This window comes from Eubalaena glacialis, chromosome 10 (genome assembly GCF_028564815.1).
Source record: "Eubalaena glacialis isolate mEubGla1 chromosome 10, mEubGla1.1.hap2.+ XY, whole genome shotgun sequence".
In the NCBI taxonomy this organism is placed as follows: domain Eukaryota; kingdom Metazoa; phylum Chordata; class Mammalia; order Artiodactyla; family Balaenidae; genus Eubalaena; species Eubalaena glacialis.
In genome coordinates, this window is record NC_083725.1 from 119,228,125 (window position 1) to 119,251,417 (window position 23,293).

At 49.2% G+C, this 23,293-nt stretch overlaps 1 protein-coding gene across 3 annotated transcripts in view; it reads left to right on the top strand.

The window, feature by feature from the left end:
- Positions 1 to 23,293, top strand: part of PPFIA1 (PTPRF interacting protein alpha 1) — a 91,572-nt gene that overhangs the window by 47,507 nt on the left and 20,772 nt on the right. For all 3 annotated transcript variants that reach the window (XM_061202224.1, XM_061202226.1, XM_061202225.1), the window contains exons 13-19: positions 608 to 687; positions 3,973 to 4,108; positions 6,942 to 7,165; positions 14,361 to 14,592; positions 19,436 to 19,587; positions 20,474 to 20,646; positions 21,051 to 21,144. In XM_061202224.1, coding sequence (XP_061058207.1) covers positions 608 to 687; positions 3,973 to 4,108; positions 6,942 to 7,165; positions 14,361 to 14,592; positions 19,436 to 19,587; positions 20,474 to 20,646; positions 21,051 to 21,144 — 1,091 coding nt within the window. The remainder of the gene's footprint in view (positions 1 to 607; positions 688 to 3,972; positions 4,109 to 6,941; positions 7,166 to 14,360; positions 14,593 to 19,435; positions 19,588 to 20,473; positions 20,647 to 21,050; positions 21,145 to 23,293) is intronic.

Genomic DNA, 23,293 nt, shown 5'->3' on the forward strand with positions numbered 1-23,293 from the left:
TCTTTGAAACCTGCGGTGTGGTTTCTGGTCACAGCACTTGGCGCTTTGGGGTGGCCCATCTCAGGCGTGCTCAGTAGCCACATGAGGCGAGTGGCAGCTGTGGCCCACAGCGCAGAGCAGGAAGGCTGTCCATTGACTCAGAAACTCTGGCAGTCTGCCTTGTTGCTTTGCCCTGTGAGGAAGTGACGTTGGGAGTAGAGATGGCACATGAGTGGATGTGAGCTTGGTGTAGACAGCTAAAAGCAATGCAGAGGAGCGAGTGCGATAGAGAGTGAATCCTGCGTGTGTGTCCCCCACCCCTGCCCCAAGTTCAGCTTCTCTCAGAATTCATTATTGTTAATGGCTTGGTGTTTCTCTTCTGAGAGCTTTTCTATGACCAAGATGTAACTTTTTGTTCACTCCGGTTTATAAAGTTAATACTGGTCTGAGCGTTTATGTTTGCTATAGGACTCTTGGAGAAAATTTTCTCAGAATTAAAATGTTTGGAATTTATAACTGCTAATGTAACCTGTTATGGTTTTGTTCAGCATTTGAGCACATTTTGATGCAAGTCATTTTATATCCTGAAAGCAATAGGTGCAGTGTTATGTCATTTGCTGTTTTGTAGGATCAGCTCGTACTAACCCTGGAAGCTTTGAGAGCTGAACTGGACCAGACGGGGCTGAGAGGGGCTCCCCTACACCACGGGTAGGACGTTCCCCAGGTCACAGCTCTGCTCAGCACTGTCGTGTGTATACAGGGGCGTGTCACGGCTGTGTGGACAGTATAACTGGGTGGGTATAGCTCATGGTCGCGCCTCAAGGAGCCTGTAGCTTAGTGGCAGGCTAGATGGAAGAGTAAAACATCATTCCTAAGGTTAGAACTCGGTACCTAGGAGAGTGGCAGTCACATTACTGACAAGACTCAAAACCACAGGAGGCGGTTTGGAAGGGGGGTGGTGGCTCATTAATATTTGGGTGTATTCATTTGAGGGACCTGACAGACTGTGACACTGATGTTTCTTAAGAATCGCAGAAGGTTAATGACTTGTAGGCATTTTAAAATTTATTGAGACATGACGTGGCATTGGCTGCCGTGGGAGGAATCACCTGGCTTGTGAATGAGTGGAGCAAATTACTCAGCATCCTGATTTTTTTCTTACTTGTCATTATAGGGGCAATAATTCTTATTAAGCTATTTAAATTTTTCTTTGCTTTCTTTGTGGAAAATGGTCATCAAGTGAGAGTTAAACTTTAGCAAAGGTTATTGAAGAGCTTAACTGGTGACATTCATTCATCTGTAGGAAAGAGACTCCTGCTTGAATCGTGATTTAGGAGACAGTTTGGAGCCTATACAAATATTTCTGCGTTTGGAAACGTAGGGGACCATCAGGGTCTAGGGTCCCTGCTGAACCTCCTTCTAGAAAAAAAGAGAAATCAAGGAAGATAGAGGCAGAGCCAGAAACTTTCCCTGTCTCCAAAACCACCGGGGGGTAGAATTTCAAGGAGAGTGTGTGTGCTTGCAGACGGAGGTGGGGGGGGGGTGGAGGAAGACCGGGACGGCGGCATCGCTGGACTTGCTGGCTAAGGTCCTCTAGGGTGAGGTCAGAGGTGGAGGCAGACCCCTGCTCACGGGGTAGATGAGGCGAGTGTGAGGAGGACCGTGCGGGTACCTGGAGGAGGAGGAGGTGGACACAGCCTGTTACTCCTTTGGGAGTTTGAGTTATGAAGGGGGCGAGGGTGCCGGAACCGAAGGGCTGGCACAGTTGCGGGGGTTTTCAATGGAGAAGCCTTGGGCATGGTCACCAGAGCCATGTGTGACAGTGCAAGTGAAGGATGAGGAAGCAGCTCTTGCTCTGATGGCGCAGGGGGGTGGAGGGGGGGCTCTGTGCTCTGATGGTGCAGGGGGGCGGCGGGGGCTCTGTACTCTGATGGCGCAGGGGGGTCGGGGGGGCTCTGTGCTCTGATGGCGCAGGGGCACGGGGGGGGGGCTCTGTGCTCTGATGGCGCAGGGGGGTGGGGGGGGCTCTGTGCTCTGATGGCGCAGGGGGGTGGGGGGGAGAGGCTCTGTGCTCTGATGGCACAGGGGCACGGGGGGGGGCTCTGTACTCTGATGGCGCAGGGGCACGGGGGGGGGGCTCTGTGCTCTGATGGCGCAGGGGGGCGGGGGGGGCTCTGTGCTCTGATGGGGCAGGGGGGCGGGGGGGGCTCTGTGCTCTGATAGGGCAGGGGGGCGGGGGGGGCTCTGTGCTCTGATGGGGCAGGGGGGTGGAGGGGGGGGCTCTGTGCTCTGATGGCGCAGGGGGGTGGGGGGGAGAGGCTCTGTGCTCTGATGGCGCAGGGGGGCGGGGGGGGCTCTGTGCTCTGATGGAGCAGGGGGGTGGGGGGGGGGCTCTGTGCTCTGATGGGGCAGGGGGGCGGCGGGGTGGGAGGCTCTGCTCTGATGGCGCAGCAGGGGCTGTAGGCGGACTCTGTGCTCTGAAGACAGTGGGCTGGAGGGGCTGGGTACTGCGGGAGGGGATGTTTCAAGGAGGCAGCTCTAGAGGTGTAACGTCAAGTGGCTTAGCAGAGAGGTGGTCGGGAGCTGTAGAAATGGGAAAAGACGATCACAGCAGGTGGGGAGTGGGGCCTCGGGGTGCGGAGGGAGGACTGAAAAGATGGCTGGTAGGCAGGGCAGGCTCGGCTTGTTTGGCAGGACTTCACAGTGAAATCGGTCACCTTGTGTCTGAGATCTTCTGGGAGGAAAGCCAGCCTCGGTTGACGAGTGGGGGAGAAAGATGGTGGGTGGGCTCCGTAAGGAGACTGGGAAATGACTGCCGCGGGGCGACAGAACCCGGGGGCGTTTGTGGACTTAAGAGGATCCGCCTGCCACCAAAAGCACGTGTGGGATTTTGTGTCGTAGCTTTCACCCGATTTCGAAGTGTGCTGTGGCCCCCAAGCAGTTGGGTAGAAGTCATGCTGAGAAAGAAGGAGCAGTTTCCTTAGGAATGAGGCCAGAGGGGATGGGAGAGACAGTTGCGGTTCAAGGGAGATTCCAGACTTTGATCTCCTGCAAACAAGGGATAAATCCTATGCAACAATTGAAGACATTTCTTTTAAAAATGTCGAGCAGTGTGTGCACCAGAGGAGGCTGAGCTAGCACGTGGTCCTGGCCCGCTCTGCAGAGGGTGTGAGGAGCGCTTATTCTCCTCAGGGGAATGGGGTCTGTTTCCCGGATTTCAGGACTCCTGCAAATGAAGGCACCACCCTTCTTCCCAGAGACAAGGGCCGAGCAGCTCCTGGGCTGGGCCCGCGGTGCAGGTGGGCCCACGGTCAAGGCTGGGCTGCGCCTCCGCTGACCGGGGTGTCTCCTGACACCCACGCCAGGTTTCTGTCGTCATGCTCAGGGCCCCAACCACCTGTTCTGGGACTTCTTCAGCCTAGAGTCTTGATCGTTAATCTAATTACACCCAGGACTCTGCTTTCGATTCGGAAACACCAGTCCATCTAAGCTCTAAGCCGTGGTTCAGAGGGGTTTCTGCTGCTGGTTTGTCTGAGGCGCTGTGAGCGGTGTAGACGGTGTTCCAGGTAGAGGAGTGTTTGTGATTGATGGGCTTCACACTGGGGATCTTGGCCCAAACAGGAAAGGAGAGAACAGCTGAAGGCCAGAGGGGAGGTGTGGATGTCAAGGAAGAAGCAGAGCAGGTGCCGGGCCCAACACCTTGACCTGAGGGCGGGTTCCCAGGTGGACCACAGACCCCTGTACACCACAGACAGCTGGATTCCGTCGCTGTCACCTGCATGTCCTCGTGTCTGCACTGGTTTTCCCGGATGTGGAAGTTTTCCAGCTGGTGGGGCAGGCGGTGGGTTGCTGTTGGAGCGGGAGAGCGGTGCCCTCCTGGGCGACCTTTTCCTGTGACATCACTTATTTTCCAAGTTGACAGGTTCTGGCTTGGCCAACAAAGTGAGGTCACTTTTCTCCTAATAATGACCTTTTTCTTCCCCCGTGTTTCAGCCGACCCCACTTGGGCAGCGTCCCAGATTTCAGGTTCCCCATGGCAGACGGGCCCTCGGACTCCTTCAGCAGCAGTGCGGTGTTGCGACGCCCCCAGAAAGGCCGGCTGGCAGCGCTGCGCGACGAGCCTTCCAAGGCAAGGGCCCCCGCCCCGCCCCCCCCCCCCCCCCATCCCGGGGCCTGTGCTCTGTAAGATACTTGCCTCCTCACCCTATGGTTCTGAGACTGTTTTGAAACAAAGCTTGATGGGTCGCTTTCTCTCTTCCGCTCCCCCCATTTTCCTTTTACTGGCTAAGAGTTTACTTTTAAGGCAGCTTTTTTTCTTAAGAGCAAATTTTGGTAGCGTGCCCTACTGTAAGGCATGGCACAGTGCTGGCTAGCACAGGTTTGAGGCCGCCCTTAAGAGTAAACGAGTACACGTAGTCATCATCTCGTAGTGAGAAGAATGCTCATTTGGAAGTTCAACTGCCTTCATATTTTTGTCCGTTTCACGGCATATATTTTTTATATACGTCTCTGTATTTTGAGCTCCCATATTCAGTGAGCAGCTAGATTGGGCCAGGCATCCTCAGACCTAGGGCTCCAGCAGAGAATTAAAAACAGACAAAATGCCTGCACACACACCCCCCCAACATGCACACCCTAGTGAGAAGAGAGAGGCAGCAGTGAATGGAAAGTAAAATAAAATATGCTGTGTGTATTCTTTATCTACTGCTACATAGCCAATCACTGCAAAGCTTAGTGGCTTCACAGTGAACATTTAATAGTCCACAGTTCGTGTGCATGTGGGAGCATCTTAGTGGGATGGGCCCGGCTCAGGGCCTCCTGAGGTCGCCGCCACCGGAAGGCTCCCCTGGGGCTGGGTGGCACGCTTTCAGACTCCCTCACCTGGCTGTTGGCGAGAGGGCCCCGGTCCTTGCCGTGTGGACCTCTTCATGGGGCTGGCTTTCCTCAGAACTCCCTCTGAGAGAGAGCGCGGGGGAGAGGCCTTTCATGCCGCAGTCTCGGAAGCTGCACACCTTTGCTTCCACTGCGTTGTGATCATTAGAGTGAGCTGCGAAGTCCTGCCCTCCCTCAAAGGGGTCGGGGAAGAATTGCCCTCTGCCTCTTGAAGGGAGGAGGCTTAAAGAATTCATGGACGTGTTTTTCAATCACCACAGCCTGTCAGATGGTAATAAGCAGGGAAAGGAAACCAAGGGTACCCGAGTTGCCAAACAAGGAGGGGAATCATAATTTTTAAACAGGGTGGCCAGCGAGGGTCTCCAGGAGGGTGGCGTTCGAGCAAAGACCTGAGGAAGGGAGGGGAAGTAGCCATTCGGAGGTAACGGTCGTGCCAGCAAGACGGGCCGGTGCACTGGATGTAGGTAACGGGGGCAGGGGCGGTCCAGGAGCAGCTCAAGGCTGGGGTCTGTTTCCTGCTATGAGGAAGATAGCCGGGTCGGGGGAGGCTGGAATCTGGGCCTCGGTCCTGTTCAGGTGGACAGGCCCAGCACATGTCCAAGGGGATGTGTCAGGTCGGCAGCTGGGTGTTCCAGCCTGGACCTGGGAGAGCTCTCAACCCGAGGAAGACTTGGCGTCATGGGCGTACAGGTGGTATTTAAAGGCATGAGCCAGATAGAGTCACCTGGTGGGTGCCTATGGAGTGAGAGATGAGGTCCAAGGATAGAGCCGTGGGGCACCCCAGATTCAGAGGTTGGGAGGTTGAGAAGGGGCGGCAGGAGGGTGAGGAGTAGCCCGGGAGGGCGGGGCCGGGTGAGCCAGATGCTCCGATGCTCTGCTGGGGCAGCGTGGGGGAGGGGACTTAGTCGTGCGGGCTCCATGGAGCCCCCTGGAGCCACACCTGCTTGCAGAGAGTGGGAGACGGAGGAGGGAAGGGGCGGAGTAGAGGCTGCCCTGGGGAGCTTTCAGGGAAACGCAGTGGTTGCTGGAAGGAGCCGTGGAGGGAGAGTTCTGTGGTTCCTGTTGTGTGCTTTTAAGGAGAGAGGAGGGAGTGGACATCCTGAGGCTGTTGGGAATGAGCCCCTAGGACGTGGATTAGCCACAGGGAAGGAGGAGTGATGGCAGGTGATCCTGGACCAGCTGAAGGGGGTGGCCCAGCCCTGGGGAGGGTCAGGGAGGAAGACGGAGTGCGTGGGCACAGACAGGCCCCAGGGGCAGGGGGCCGGGGAGTCTGCGTCTAGAGGCTGCCCCGCGGTTACCCTGAGGTCGTGTCTGGGAAACGGGAGGCAGGACCCTGGGCTGAGCGTGGAGGTGGGGATGGGGGGCGGGAGGAGGTTTGGGGAGGGAAGGGATGTGAGACGGCCCCAGAGGAGAGGCAGCACAGAGCCCCAGCGAGCACGCTGCTTCTGTGCGTGTTCTGATGACAGCGTCACCCTCTCCGTGCACAGAGGTGCCCTTGCAGCGTGAGTTGCGGCTCCCTAGAAAAGCCCCGCTGCGGCTCCCTGCGCCCTGAGGGCTGTCGGGGGCTGGCTCTCCCGTCGCCCTGCTGCTGCTGCGGCTGCTCGTGTCTGCGCTTGTTCGGACCAGCCTCAGAAGCGGGAGGACAAAGGGACCTCCGAGAACCGTGTTACTTGGTGACACTGGTAAAAGTTATGGCCACTGAGGTGAACCCAGCGGCTTTGGATCTGATGGACTTTTTTTTTACTTCCCTTCAGCCTGGCTGATGGTGGCACGGAATTAATTTTTTTAATTTTCGGTTTTTGTTTCTGACTCGGTCGCCTCAGCCTTGTGAATAACGTCATAGGATTGCCTCCCGTCCAGGCTAGGACGTGAATGTTGCCAGGCCGTCTAAGAAATAGATCCTCCTCCTGCCCACTGCTTAAATACTGCTCACTTAGCAGATGTCCGTGGCTTCTAAGCGTGACCCATTTTTCCAGAATCTTCTGGTTTCTGTGTAAAACTGTTGTGAGTTTCTGCTAGACCGAAGTTGCCATGACCGTTGCTGTTGAGACGTGGCCTCTCGCGCACAGGTGCAGACACTGAACGAGCAGGACTGGGAGCGCGCCCAGCAAGCCAGCGTGCTGGCCAGCGTGGCCCAGGCCTTCGAGAGCGACGCGGACGCGTCTGACGGCGAGGGCGACAGGGACACCCTCTTCAGCTCGGCCAGCCTGCTGTCGCCCAGCGGGCAGGCCGACGCCCAGACGCTGGCCATGATGCTTCAGGAGCAGCTGGACGCCATCAACAAGGAGATCCGGTGCGTGCGCCCGTGCCTGGCTCCCCGCAAGCACGGTGTCTCTGAGGGGTGGTCGCTACTTAGAGAAGCCTAAGTGTTCCCTAACAAGAAAACTTACTTCGGTTCTGTTGTAAGACTTTTAAGTCCTGAGGTTGCCCTTGATTATAAAGCTCAGTTACGCAGGGCATCCTCCCCACGGTTGTGGTGTCAGCACACCGTGGGAGATGTCGTGGAAGGGGGAGAGGCGTTCAGCCCCTGCCCCCGGAAGCTGCCGACACATCTGGAGAGAGATGGCGGGGTGCAGAGAGCCGAGGCCATGTCCGTCCGGGGTGCAGAGCGGAGACATGGCGCCGGGGCGTCGGGGCGAAGCCGGCTCCCCGGATTCCTTTCCCGGGGCAGGGCTGGGTGACGGGGTGGCCGACCGGGAGAAAGGCCAAAGCTCGGCGCAGGGGCAGGTGAGGGTGGGCGTGCCGCAGGAGGTGAGGGCACCCTTCATCGGCCTCTGCCAGCCGGCGTGTCCCCCCAGCTCTGATCCCCGAGGTGCTGCCCCCCTGCAGCCCGTGCGCCCTCCGGCACGGAGGGGTCGCCCTCTTGTGCGTCCCTCGGAGCCTCGCGTATTCTGCGGTGTGTCCCAAAGCCACCTGGAACAGAAAAGCTGGGGTTTTCGGGTTGGCAGACTCCCACTCGGACTTGCGTTTTGCTTTTAAATTAACATAATGTGAAAATTGGTTCTTGTAAGACAGTGGTCAAAGGATGTGTGTTTGAGTATTTTTTAGTCTCATCAGTACATTTAAGATGTTTTCTTTAGAAACTGTCTTAGCAATTATAATAGTTACTTTGCAAAACAGGGAATAGAATCCAAAGGACTACCTTGTAGTGATCAGGAGGCCTTAGGTCTGGGGGCAGCAGTGTGACCGGGTACCCTGAGGCCTGCCCGGTGTCAGATCTGCCATGGCCACACCTCCTGTCCCAAGTCCACGTGCAGAGCAGCCTCAGGCCGGTGACCCTGTGGTGGACCCGGTCAGAGTTGCTGCTCAGATTGCTCTTGTCACATTAACACAGGCAGAGGTGCCCATTCCCACCTGCAGAGGATGGGGGCCAGAGAGGAAAGGCCGCAGAATAAACGGCAAAAATGGCAAAAGTAGGTTGTGCTGCCTGCACTTTTGACTTCATAGACTGACTTCTTCGTGTGCCGTGTTTGAACCCAGATGAGCTCTGAAAGACTGTCTTTCCCCATCCCTGCAGGAACTATGAAACAATTACATACTTTTATTTTTATAGTGTGTTGCCAGGTAAAAGTGATTTTTTCCTTATGCAACAGGTTGACCTGATATAAATGGTAAATTCTGTCCATCGACTTGTTATCAAAACTGAGCAAATACTTTCAGGATATATAAGTAGAACTTAAATTGGAAAGGTTACGACAAGGATCCGGTATTTTAATATCAAAATAATTGTATTTGCGTAATCAAACATTCAGACTGCTATTTAACCATCCAGTACACACTGGGGGAGAAGAACATTAACCTTGAATTCCAGAGTAATGCAGCGTGGTTGACATGAATCCAGAAACTCACATGAGGGACTTGCGTGGTGGTACAGTGGTTACGACTCTGCCCTTCCACTGCAGGGGGCACGGGTTCAATCCCTGGTTGGGGAACAAAAAAAAAACAAACCGAAAAACAAACAGAAAAAAAGAAACTCACATGAGGCTGGTAGAGAACTTCATGAAATAATACTTTTGTTCAAATTCAACCTTAAAAAAAAATCAACTCAGCATTTTCATCTGGTCTAGAGACTTGTGTTTGGAAACTCCAAATTGGTAGATAGCCTCAACCACCAGAGGGCAGACAGCAGAAGCAAGAAGAACTACAATCCTGCAGCCTGTGGAACAAAAACCACATTCACAGAAAGATAGACAAGATGAAAAGGCAGAGGGCTATATACCAGATGAAGGAACAAGAAAAAACCCCAGAAAAACAACTAAATGAAGTGGAGATAGGCAACCTTCCAGAAAAAGAGTTCAGAATAACGATAGTGAAGATGATCCAGGACCTCGGAATAAGAATGGAGGCAAAGATCGAGAAGATGCAAGAAATGATTAACAAAGACCTAGAAGAATTAAAGAACAAACAAACAGAGATGAACAATACAATAACTGAAATGAAAACTACACTAGAAGGAATCAATAGCAGAATAACTGAGGCAGAAGAACGGATAAGTGACCTGGAAGACAGAATGGTGGAATTCACTGCTGCGGAACAGACTAAAGAAAAAAGAATGAAAAGAAATGAAGACAGCCTAAGAGACCTCTGGGACAACATTAAACACAACAACATTCGCATTATAGAGGTCCCAGAAGGAGAAGAGAGAGAGAAAGGACCGGAGAAAATATTTGAAGAGATTATAGTCGAAAACTTTTCTAACATGGGAAAGGAAATAGCCACCCAAGTCCAGGAAGCGCAGAGAGTCCCATACAGGATAAACCCAAGGAGAAACACGCCGAGACACATAGTAATAAAATTGGCAAAAATTAAAGACAAAAAGTATTGAAAGCAGCAAGGGAAAATGACAAATAACATACAAGGGAACTCCCATAAGGTTAACAGCTGATTTCTCAGCAGAAACTCTACAAGCCAGAAGGGAGTGGCATGATATACTTAAAGTGATGAAAGGGAAGAACCTACAACCAAGATTACTCTACCCGGCAAGGATCTCATTTAGATTTGATGGAGAAATCAAAAGCTTTACAGACAAGCAAAAGCTAAGAGAATTCAGCACCACCAAACCAGCTCTACAACAAATGCTAAAGGAACTTCTCTAAGTGGGAAACACAAGAGAAGAAAAGGACCTACAAAAACAAACCCAAAACAATTAAGAAAATGGTCATAGGAACATACATATCAATAATTACCTTAAACGTGAATGGATTAAATGCTCCAACCAAAAGACACAGGCTTGCTGAATGGATACAAAAACAAGACCCATATATATGCTGTCTACAAGAGACCCACTTTAGACCTAGGGACACATTCAGACTGAAAGTGAGGGGATGGAAAAAGATATTCCATGCATATGGAAATCAAAAGAAAGCTGGAGTAGCTATACTCAGATAAAATAGACTTTAAAATAAAGAATGTTACAAGAGACAAGGAAGGACACTACCTAATGATCAAGGGATCAATCCGAGAAGAAGATATAACAATTATATATGCACCCAACATAGGAGCACCTCAATACATAAGGCAACTGCTAACAGCTATAAAAGAGGAAATCGACAGTAACACAATAATAGTGGGGGACTTTAACACCTCACTTACACCAATGGACAGATCATCCAAAATGAAAATAAATAAGGAAACAGAAGCTTTAAATGACACAACAGACCAGATAGATTTAATTGATATTTATAGGACATTCCATCCAAAAACAGCAGATTACACGTTCTTCTCAAGTGCGCACGGAACATTCTCCAGGATAGATAACATCTTGGGTCACAAATCAAGCCTCAGTAAATTTAAGAAAATTGAAATCATATCAAGCATCTTTTCTGACCACAATGCTATGAGATTAGAAATGAATTACAGGGGAAAAAACATAAAAAACACAAACACATGGAGGCTAAACAATACGTTACTAAATAACCAAGAGATCACTGAAGAAATCAAAGAGGAAATCAAAAAATACCTAGAGACAAATGACAATGAAAACACGACGATCCAAAACCTATGGGATGCAGCAAAAGCAGTTCTAAGAGGGAAGTTTATAGCTATACAAGCCTACCTAAAAAAATAAGAAAAATCTCAAGTAAACAATCTAACCTTACACCTAAAGAAACTAGAGAAAGAAGAACAAACAAACCCCAAAGTTAGCAGAAGGAAAGAAATCATAAAGATCAGAGCGGAAATAAATGAAATAGAAACAAAGAAAACAATAGCAAAGATCAATAAAACTAAAAGCTGGTTCTTTGAGAAGATAAACAAAATTGATAAGCCATTAGCCAGACTCATCAAGAAGAGGGAGAGGACTCAAATCAACAAAATCAGAAATGAAAAAGGAGAAGTTACAACAGACACCGCAGAAATACAAAGCATCCTAAGAGACTACTACAAGCAACTCTATGCCAATAAAATGGACAACCTGGAAGAAATGGACAAATTCTTAGAAAGGTATAACCTTCCAAGACTGAACCAGGAAGAAGCAGAAAATATGAACAGACCAATCACAAGTAATGAAATTGAAACTGTGATTAAAAATCCTCCAACAAACAAAAGTCCAGGACCAGATGGCTTCACAGGTGAATTCTATCAAACATTTAGAAAAGAGCTAACACCCATCCTTCTCAAACTCTTCCAAAAAATTGCAGAGGAAGGAACACTCCCAATCTCATTCTATGAGGCCACCATCACCCTGATACCAAAACCAGACAAAGATACTACAAAAAAAGAAAATTACAGACCAATATCACTGATGAATATAGATGGAAAATCCTCAACAAAATACTAGCAAACAGAATCCAACAACACATTAAAAGGATCATATACCACGATCAAGTGGGATTTATCCCAGGGATGCAAGGATTCTTCAATATATGCAAATCAATCAATGTGATACACCATATTAACAAATTGAAGAACAAAAACCACATGATCATCTCAATAGATGCAGAAAAAGCTTTTGACAAAATTCAACACCCATTTATGATAAAAACTCTCCAGAAAGTGGGCATAGAGGGAACCTACCTCGACATAATAAAGGCCATATATGACAAACCCACAGCAAACATCATTCTCAACGGTGAAAAACTGAAAGCATTTCCTCTAAGATCAGGAACGAGACAAGGATGTCCACTCTCACCACTATTATTCAACATAGTTTTGGAAGTCCTAGCCACAGCAATCAGAGAAGAAAAAGAAATAAAAGGAATACAGATTGGAAAAGAAGAAGTAAAACTGTCACTGTTTGCAGATGACATGATACTATACATAGAGAATCCTAAAACTGCCACCAGAAAACTACTAGAGCTAATCAATGAATTTGGTAAAGTTGCAGGATACAAAATTAATGCACAGAAATCTCTTGCATTCCTATACACTAATGATGAAAAATCTGAAAGAGAAATTATGGAAACACTCCCATTTACCATTGCAACAAAAAGAATAAAATACCTAGGAATAAACCTACCTAGGGAGACAAAAGACCTGTATGCAGAAAACTATAAGACACCGATGAAAGAAATTAAAGATGATACCAACAGATGGAGAGATATACCATGTTCTTGGACTGGAAGAATCAATATTGTGAAAATGACTATACTACCCAAAGCAATCTACAGATTCAGTGCAATCCCTATCAAATTACCTATGGCATTTTTTATGGAACTAGAACAAATCATCTTAAAATTTGTATCTAGACACAAAAGATCCCGAATAGCCAAAGCAGTCTTGAGGGAAAAAAACGGAGCTGGAGGAATCAGACTCCCTGACTTAAGACTATACTACAAAGCTACAATAATCAAGACAGTATGGTACTGGCACAAAAACAGAAACATAGATCAGTGGAACAAGATAGAAAGCCCAGAGATAAACCCACACACCTATGGTCAACTAATCTATGACAAAGGAGGCAAAGATATACAATGGAGAAAAGACAGTCTCTTCAATAAGTGGTGCTGGGAAAACTGGACAGCTACATGTAAAAGAATGAAATTAGAATACTCCCTAACACCATACACAAAAATAAACTCAAAATGGATTAGAGACCTAAATGTAAGACTGGACATTATACAACTCTTAGAGGAAAACATAGGAAGAACACTCTTTGACATAAATCACAGCAAGATCTTTTTTGATCCACCTCCTAGAGTAATGGAAATAAAAACAAAAATAAACAAATGGGACCTAATGAAACTTCAAAGCTTTTGCACAGCAAAGGAAACCATAAACAAGACAAAACGACAACCCTCAGAATGGGAGAAAATATTTGCAAACAAATCAACAGACAAAGGATTAATCTCCAAAATATATAAACAGCTCATTCAGCTCAATATTAAAGAAACAAACAACCCAATCCAAAAATGGGCAGAAGACCTAAATAGACATTTCTCCAAAGAAGACATACAGACGGCCAAGAAGCGCATGAAAAGATGCTCAACATCGCTAATTATTAGAGAAACGCAAATCAAAACTACAATGAGGTGTCACCTCACACCAGTTAGAATGGGCATCATCAGAAAATCTACAAACAACAAATGCTGGAGAGGGTGTGGAGAAAAGGGAACCCTCTTGCACTGTTGGTGGGAATGTAAATTGATACAGCCACTATGGAGAACAATATGGAGGTTCCTTAAAAAACTAAAAATAGAATTACCATATGACCCAGCAATCCCACTACTGGGCATATACCCAGAGAAAACCGTAATTCAAAAAGACACATGCACCCCAATGTTCACTGCAGCACTATTTACAATAGCCAGGTCATGGAAGCAACCTAAATGCCCATCGGCAGATGAATGGATTAAGAAGATGTGGTACATATATACAATGGAGTATTACTCAGCCATAAAAAGGAACGAAATTGGGTCATTTGTTGAGACGTGGATGGATCTAGAGACTGTCATACAGAGTGAAGTAAGTCAGAAAGAGAAAAACAAATATCGTATATTAACGCATATATGTGGAACCTAGAAAAATGGTATAGATGAACTGGGTTGCAGGGCAGAAATAGAGACACAGATGTAGAGAACAAACGTATGGACACCAAGGGGGAAAACTGCGGTGGGGTGGGGATGGCGGTGTGCTGAATTGGGCGATTGGGATTGACATGTATACAGTGATGTGTATAAAATTGATGACTGATTAAAAAAAAAAAAAAAGAAACTCCAAATTGCTTTGTGAATTGCTTTTTTGATTATATCAGAGTTCCCGATTTCCAGTTGAAAAAATTGATAGACAGGTATGCAGCTTTGCTCTAACAACAGGGAAGGTAAAAGTTGTAAATGTTAAATATCTCATTATGCAGTGAGAGTTGCCACCCAGCCCCCATCAGAATTTTAGTGTAAATAAGTAAAATCAAACGTGAATGATCGGAAGCAACTTTGTAAGATTCAGTGGTAAGTCGTTAATCGTAATACAGAACACAAACCCAGATTTGTTATCTAGACACGTTCCTTTGTTTTCTGACAAAGGCAGGTGACGGTGGTTTTATTCTGTTTCAGGTTGATACAAGAAGAAAAGGAGAACACGGAGCAGCGGGCGGAGGAGATTGAGAGCAGGGTGGGCAGTGCGAGCTTAGACAGCCTTGGTCGTTTTAGATCAGTGAGCTCCATCCCCCCGTACCCTGCTTCCTCTCGGGCCAGCTCTTCCCCTCCCAGCAGCGGGCGGCCCACCCCTCGAAGGGCCCCGCACAGCCCGGCGAGGGAAGTGGACAGACTAGGCGTCATGACTCTGGTAAGTGTCTGCCTTCTCCCTGCTGCACCCTCCACCAGCACACCTGGTTTGCTTGCTTGCTTGCTTTGTTAACCTAGAAGAAAATCAGGTACATTTGGTATGCTCAGAGGTTCAAGATTTTTTAAAGCCAGCTAGTATTTAATCAGTCCCCCAATGAATGACAAATTAATTTTAATGTTTGGACGACCAGCTTAGCATGTCATCATGAACTCATCCAAAGTTCTCCTTTGTGTAACACTGGGCATGGCCTCTGCAAGGCACAGCAGCTACAGGAAAGTTTTTGTTTTTTAGGAATAGACAGCTTAGCAAGAGTAAACGTAGGCAGCCCTAATGGCATCTCGAAAACAGTACAGAGTCAATGCTGTCTTCCTTTACACTAGGGATGCCTCGCTGGAGGGGGCAGGGCATGCGGTCAAAACAAAACCAAAAAAGCTAAACTGGTCCTCTTGCTGAGGCACCTGGCCGTGCGATCACGCCGGCTCTGCGTGTGGAACCAGGTTGAAAGCCGGTGCCCCGCGGCTCCCAGGGAAGCAGACGGGCTTCCTCACGCTTCCTCATCTGGAAACGCGATGACCGTGTGGTGACGGTGTGCAGCTCTAAAGCACACGTTACAACTTTCTTGTGTATGTAGTTTAGGTTTTGTGAGTGCATTGCTCTTTACCACATGAAATCATATTTACAATATTCTGCTTTTTAACTGCACTTGTATTATAATTTTTTTCTGTTACCACCCATTTTCATTTTAGCTGCATCGTTAGCCAGCGTATAATTAAATCAACTATAAATCATTTTAGTGACGTGGGAAGTGGTGACTAGTCCATTTTGTGGTATTTTGGCATACTGTTTTTATAATTTACATCATTAGTTAATTAGCTGATATTTAAAACTCTTTGATGATTTCATTTGTGGTTTCATGCCTAATTTCTTTCAGAGAATTTGTAAAAACAGTTCTGTGTATTTTTTTCCTTGTTGTTATATGGTTCTCTGTACTGGCTGACGGTGTGTCTGCTTCTGTCATTGGTGTTGATTCCCTGTATCATCCTTTGTTTTATCGTTGTTAATCCAGGCCCCAGCCTCCCCACCGCCGCGTCTGTAGTTTACCATCCAGCTCCCCTCCCCGTCCACCCCACTCTGTTATAAGTCCCTTCCACAGCAGCACTGTGGTCCACAGTGTGTGTCTATGCTTGGTCGTGGCTCTTTAGTGGGGTCTCTGCGTTATCTTCGTTTCTCATTAAACAGTGTTTTTCCCCCGTAGCGGTAAGTGTTATGTAGTGTATCACGCGTAGTAGGTATGGCTGCAGGCCTGATGTAGAGGGATCAGAGTGTTTTTGCTCACACCGTACAGCACGCAATTCTTGTGTAATTCACAAGTGAGGTGTTGCTTATGTAAAGAAATGACCCACTAAGTGTAGAATTAATGGACTCTTTGACACAACGTACTTTCTGGTTTTGGTGCTTGTGTTATTTAAGACGGTAAATCTCATCAGCTTATTAAACATGCACAGTTAATGTCTTTACTAGACTATTTTTAATTAAATTATCTTCTATGAATCATAAAATATAAAGACTCTATCTGCTATTATGCTAGCTTTTATTCTTACATATTTTCACAGGGTACCTGCTTTAATCAATAAATTTATTTTGAGAAGTTTTAAATCAAATTCTAGGTAAGGATTTTACGTTAACGTCCAATAGGTGGTTAGATTTGTTCAGTGTTAAAATAGGTATTGCAATTACTTCCTCATCAGTTAGATTGCTATTTTAAAGTATAACATGTTTCTTATTAAGAAAAACTGGTTATAGAAAAAAAAGTTATAGAGAAGTTTGGCTTAGAATAGACAACCGTCAGGGCCCTTTGTTATACAGAATGCCAGATTATAAGAAATTGAGTATGTTGTAATAGAATTGTATCTTCCTGAGGAGTAATTTATAGTGTTTCTCTAGGAAATCTTGAATAGATTATTATATTTAACTTTTGTGGTCAAAAGAATGTTCTATTTCCAGTTACATTTTCTCTAAATCTTATCTCACTTACATGTGTTCTGTCATTTTCTTTTTAATATATTTGCCTGTACTGATCCTTGAATTTTTAACTTCAAAGTGTGCAGTAAATCTGGTTTCTCTTCATTTCTTTGCATGCATCTGTCAGCCTAGTGATTTAAGGAAACATCGTAGAAAGGTAAAATATTTAGTAATTTAGCATGCCTTTGTTTCTTTGTGAAGTATTGAAGAGTCCCTGTCGTTTTACGTGAATGAACACTATGTGGTTGTGTACTGGTGAATGATTGACGTTTTAATGGAAGTGTTGAAACTCACCCTCCACTTAACATATGCTGATGGTTCCGCTGGAAATAGGTCGTTCACTGGGACAAATGTAAGAGTTTGCCTTTCTCCCGCTTGTTTGCCTTCTAATTGTTGCACGCTTATTTATAATAGACATAGTGTTTTTTATTTTTTATTATTATTTTTAAATTTTATTTATTGTTTATTTACTTGTTTATTTTTGGCTGCGCTGCGAGGCTTGCGGGATCTTAGTTCCCCAACCAGGGATCGAACTCGGGCCCCAGGCAGTGAGAGCACTGAGTCCTTAACCACTCTACCGCCAGGGAATTCCCCATAGTGTTTTTTAAAAAGAAATGATGGAAGCAGAGCCATAGATGCTAGATTTGGGGGAAAGCAATTTTAATAGTCCCAGGTAGTAGCGTTCGGTAGGCTGTTCCTTTGTGCCAGGCATCGTGCTGAATGCTTTACGGGCCTGTTCCCTAATCCCACAAACACCCACGTGAGGTCCAGGTGCTGTTGTTATCCCCATTCAACAGACGTGGACACCGAGGCTTAGAGAGGCCAGGCGCTGTGCCCAGGCTCGCACAGTCCGTCAGCAGCGCAGCGTGGATTTGTCTGATTTCAGAACCTGGACCCTCAGCCCCGGCGCCGTGCGGCCCACTTTTCCACCAGGAGCTCTTGTCTCCTTCACAGCATTCCTGACGGAGGGCGCTCGGGGCTTCTTCCTCTCAGATAACCCTGGACTGAGCCCCTGTTCTTGGAGGGAGTACGGTTGCTGAGGGCCAGATCTGTTGACCACGATGCCTCCCTCCCTCTCAGGCTCACAGCCCCCTGAGCGTGCACTCACCGCGCAGCCCTGCAGGACGCGGGCAGCCGTCCTGCGGCCCAGCCCCCCAGTGCACCAGAGCCCCCCTGCCAGGCCACAGCAGTGCGGCAGTTTAAAGTCCCGGCTCTGTCACTGATTGGTTGTGACCTGGGTGAGCCGCTCACCCGCTCTGTGCCCGGCTTTGCCCGCCTGTTAAGTGAGGACGACGAGAGAGCCGTGCCCCTCGGGGTGACCGCGCCGTGCTGCCCCTGCACAGTCCACAGGCCGGCAGCGAGACGCAGTTGTGCTGCGAATGTTTGTAGTTTTCTCGGTGGCAAGACTTTCTCAATAAAGGTAGCAGCCTGTTGATTACATCCCGGCCGGGTGGCCTGGTCTGTTGCGTGTGGTAGCTTGAGCTCGCTGACTGGCTACTTAGGGGACCTTGTTCTAGATTTGGCATGTGTGTGCCAAGAACCAGCCACCGGCGGACCTGTCTCCTCCTCCGCGTCACTGGTGGATGCCGAGATGCCTGCCCAGCTTGCGTGCAGCTGCCCGTCCTAGTCACTTGGGCACAGTGGGGTGGGCTCTCATCCCGGGGGAGGTGCAGGGGGAGAGGCAGCCAGGCTGGGTGGGCCCGGAGGACTTCCTTAGGAAGAGGCCCTTGGGAAGGGGCTTGTCGTGTTAACTGGGCTTCAAAGCAGCGGTTTGTCTCCATGGAGTCCATAGTCAACTCAGACCTGTGTCACTTCCCTGACCTGTTTGATTTTTATAAAGGATTGTTTTAACTCGAATTTGAGATCGATCCCTGTTAAGTTTCACATTGATGATTTCTAGCCTTTCTAGCCTTTTGCTGTCTGATGACTGTAATTAGAAATCAGGAGAGGACACAGAGTTTATCCAGCCGTTGCTTAAATGAGTTCAGCTGTATTTTGCCCTGGGTCACTTTGTTGTCAGCAAGCCACTGAGGGGCTGCAGTGGATCAATATTCTTTACAGAATCCCGTCAAAAAGGCACAGGTCGGTTGCTCACGTCTCACTGTTTATGCAAATGCTTGCCGTGCGTGTTTCATAAAATCTAACCTGGCTTAACTACAAAACCCAAATTTATAAGGGAGATCTGCCTGGACCCTGAAGGGGTTAATCTGTTCCCCATACCGTAACCACCACCCTGCTTCCCATACTCACATCCCATTACAAGCCAAAAAGCTGGGAGTCTGGAAGAGATCATCTTTTGATGAAGACCTAGAGCAAGCTATTTCCTTCTTCCTCTCAAGCAGAAAGGTCTGGACAGGTTTGCTTGAGAGGCTTCTTACCCTTGCTCGTGTCTCTGTTGGACGGCATCAGGAGATAAACACAGGCGCCCTCTTCATCGGGGCGGTTACTGCCAGGCGTGGTTCATGGTGGTGGCTTCAGGCGGGGCTCAGCTCTCTGCTGCCCCTGCGGGGCTGTCCGGGTGGCCTGGATGCTAGGGACGGCAGGCCACGGGGAGGCTCCCGTCCGGGTCTCCGCGCTCATGCGGGTGCAGGCCGGCGGGAGTCGGCTCTGCTCTGTGCTCCCTCTGCTGACAGCCTTGCTTCTCATGAACAAGACAGCCCTTTAAGACGGCATTAGGCTAGATCAAGCCTTTCTGTACTGGCAGAAAGCATAGCTAATAGGTTTTCAAATAAGTTTCTGGTTACAATGTAAAACCTTCGTGATTTCCTTTATTCGTCACAGTCTGTTGTCACCTAGTTTTACACTTATCTCAATCCCTCAGCTGCCAGCTTCGCGAGAAGAGGTACGAGACGACAAGACGACCATCAAATGTGAGACCTCGCCCCCCTCCTCCCCGCGGTCCCTTCGGCTGGACCGGCTGCACGCAGGGGCGCTGCACACAGCCAGCCACGAGGACATCAGGGACGCACGCAAGTAAGGGGCCTGCTCTCCTCGTTCCACTTTCGGGAAATCTGTGCATCTTCTCTTGACAAACAAGTCAGAATGATGATTTTAAAGAAATACCACTCAGTTCAGCGTGTTTGTTTAAGTGATAGACTTAGGGTGCCGGCCCCTGCTCTGGGCGCTGTAGTGAAATCCGGCAGGAGGTGCCTTCCGTTTGGACAGAGTCAGCTTGGCAAGAAAAGAGTTAAGTGATATCAGCAATTTTAGAAACACTTCATTTCTTCAGATTCTACAGATTAACTCCTTTGGGAACTTTCTTCCTCTGCTGGCTGGAGCCTCCGCCCGGCGCGGGCTGTGTTTCTGAGCGTTACTCCTCTGTAGGACGCTCCGTGGCTCTCGGATGCGTTCTCGTCCTTTCCGAGCTGTGAAGTGTCCCACCCCATCCTTCCGTGCTCCCCGAGTGCCCCCTCTCAGGAGACCGTCAGTCACGGTTCTGTGACGCTGGCCTTGGTCAGACCGCCACCTGCTGAGCTCCTGTCCCGAGCCAGGCAGCACTCGACGGAGGGCACGCGTGGTCCTCTCTCCAGCGCCGCCGCACGGTGACCATCGCTCTCCTGCCCCGGCGGGGAAGGTCACACTCAGGGTGGCGGGAGGAGCCGCCCTTCCCCGGGGGCCTCTGCACCTGCCGGGCGGCCACCTGGAGGGGCTCGGGGTGCGCGCTGCACTGCGTGGTCTGGAGCCGGGCCCCACCCTCTCGGGAGGAGAGCTCGCGTCGGAGCCTCGGCCCCTCGGGGGCAGCTGCCCGTGGAGCGGAGCCCGCGCCTCTTGTGCGCAGCGCGGCCCGTGAGGCGCGAGCCTTGTGGGGGCTGTGCTTGCGCGAGGCCCCCCCGTTAAAGGTCGTTTTCTGTCCCCAAAGTTCGACAGGCTCGCAGGACGGCCCCGCGAGCAACCCCAGCAGTAGCAACAGCAGCCAGGACTCGCTGCACAAAGCCCCCAAGAAGAAGGGCATCAAGTCCTCTATCGGCCGCTTGTTCGGCAAGAAAGAGAAGGGCCGACCTGGAGCCCTTGGCAAGGAATCGCTGGGACAAGGTGGGTGGTTTCCAGCCAACTCTTCAGTGTTCGGAGCGGGCAGGGGGCTGCACGCGCCCCTCCGCGCACCCCTCCGCCGCCCGTCGCCACCGCGTGCTTCCTCTCACACGAGCTGGGTGTTCTCCCGGGTCTGTTTCCCCAGTGGGTCCCCACACGGCCCAGAGAGCACGGGTAACGTCTGCCTGCCTCGAGCAGCTCAGTGTCTCCCAGGCGTCAGCCTTACCGCCTCTTGACCGTTTTCGCGCGTGTGTGTGTGTGCGCGCGCGCGTGCCATCTGGTCGGAAAGTTCGCCTTTAGAATTTTCTTCACTCTCCCTACAAAAACTCCTCCACCTGTTTACAGAAACACCTAACTCGGCCGTGTTGATTTTCTCTCAATATTTCGACCACTCTGCTTCCTCGTAGCTGTTATTTCAGAGACAGAAAACTCATCTCAAGATGCCTTGGGACTCAGCAAATTGGGAGGACAGGCTGAAAAAAATCGTAAACTTCAAAAAAAGTAAGGTTTTTGTTTTTTGTCGATCTCACTGAACAGTTTTCAGTTGTTCCTGATTTTTAACTAATGTTTATTGATTAAATGTGATATCCAGCTCTGTATATATATTATCTTCTGAAAGCTTAACCCAAAGCCTTTATTAAACTGTACTTGCCGGAGGACTTAGAACATCTGTGAATTTGGGAAGGACTCACGCATGGGTTCCTAGCCCACTTTGCAGAGTTCTCTGGCGAGGACACGTCGTGGTGCCGAGTCGTGCTCGGCCACAGAGCGTTCGTATCTGAATGCCGGCTCCTGCGCAAGTCGGCTTTGGGGCGTTGGGAAACTTGGCTTTCCTGTGCTTCAGTTTTCTCGTCTGTGAGATGGGAGTCATAGTAGTACATACCCCATGGGGCCTTTACGAGCATTAGCTGTAGAGATACATCTACGTATACGTACACGAGGCTCCTTAAACAGTGCCGGCACTGGGGAAGACGCACGTGTAACCGCAGCCACTACGGGGACTTGCCACCAGTGTTCAGAGGTTTGCTGCTCACAGTAGCGATCAGTCAGGAACGTGTCACTTACCGTGTTGCCCTTTTTTTCCCTCCTCTGGTAGATTTTGTATTTTTATCTTAAACAGACTCTCAGTTTTGCAATCTTATTAAATTTTAATTCTGAGTTGTCCTGATTCTGAAAATAAGCAATAACAGTAGGGATGGTTTTCTACAAAGGAGCTCGGGCGTTGTGATGCCCCAGGATCAGGCACAGAGGCACATAACGTGTGCACGTGTCTCTGGGTCCAGAGACGTTTTCTGACCCACGACAGGTTGTGTGTCGGGTGACCACATTCCAAACCAGCGCTAAGTAGATGACCTGGATAGGCGGAGACTGTCCCAGTGAACTGACAAGTGGGAAATAAGACGGAACGCTTTGTAGTCTCGGGTGAGCACGAACCTGAGAGTGGGAAAGGTGGTGATAAGGTGGTAATACTGGCCCTTGAGACAGGGGGAAGCTGGGTGGGCTCTGTGATAAATCTGACGATGGGGAAGGTCATCTGGCCACTGTCAAGCACCTTGAGAAACCAACGCTGGTCTGGAATCTGGGGCCTGCAGGCACTGACCCCAGGACCACCCTTGAGCCCACGGGGACCCTCTCCACTAGAGACCAGTTTGCCTTTAGCCCCTCAAGTTGCCTGTTGATTTTTCTTTTGTGAAATCTACCTCATTTTAGCTCTCTTCTCAGAAATCACAGTTATCTTGCCTGGCATAGTGTTGATTGCGTTCCTGGGGAAGTGCTGTCTGTTCGGTCATTGCTCATGACACCGTAGGAATACTCGGTCTTTGGTTCCCTGGAAGTGGAAATCTGGAGAAACCACTCAGCAGCAAAAGCTGATTTGAGTGTTGCTGTCTTTGAACTGTAGAGAGTGTTGTACCCGAACTCAGGTAATTGCCGTTCGCTTATGGGGACTTAACGTCAGAGCCTTTTGCCCTTCTGGAGTCATGCCGGGACACTTCTGTGCCCTAGATTCTGCTGGGGCGTTTCATCTCACATCCTCCCGCTCAGCTGCGAGAGACCAGTAGGGGTTTTGGCTGTGCCGCCCAGCCCTCCCACCCTCTGCTCCTGAGCATTGGTGTTTCACGTAGCATCAAACGTAGTATGAATTGGCTAAAATGCGCCACTGTGTTTTCTCCATTTGTCTTGTAATTCTCAGGAGGAAGCGCGAGTGGTGGGCTGCCTGTGGCAGACGTCGCTGGGTTACTTGCCCGGCGTGTGATGAAGGTCCGTGCACTGGGGGGGGGTGTCTGCTAGGCGGGGTCCTCTGGAGCTGGGGTGTTCAGGCGGAACTTCTGACTCTGTGTTACCATGGCTGAGCGTGCACGAGCAGGTGTGCTCCGCTCCATCGTCACGCGCGGCAAGTTCTAACGTGTGCTGGCAACTTAGAGAGCAATGCAGAGTCCGAAGATCTTCTGACTGCAGTGGGTAATTTTAGTTCTGTCAGTTAACCAGAGATACCATTGACTTTAGGGAGAATGCTTTATTTATAAATGTGAAAAAAATATTTTGCTTTCCAGAAAAAATATTGTTTGAATATAGTTTAACGTTTATGGCATTATCGATGTAAGAATCAAAATATGCTTGTCAGAAATATTTTCTTTTTATTAAGCCCCAG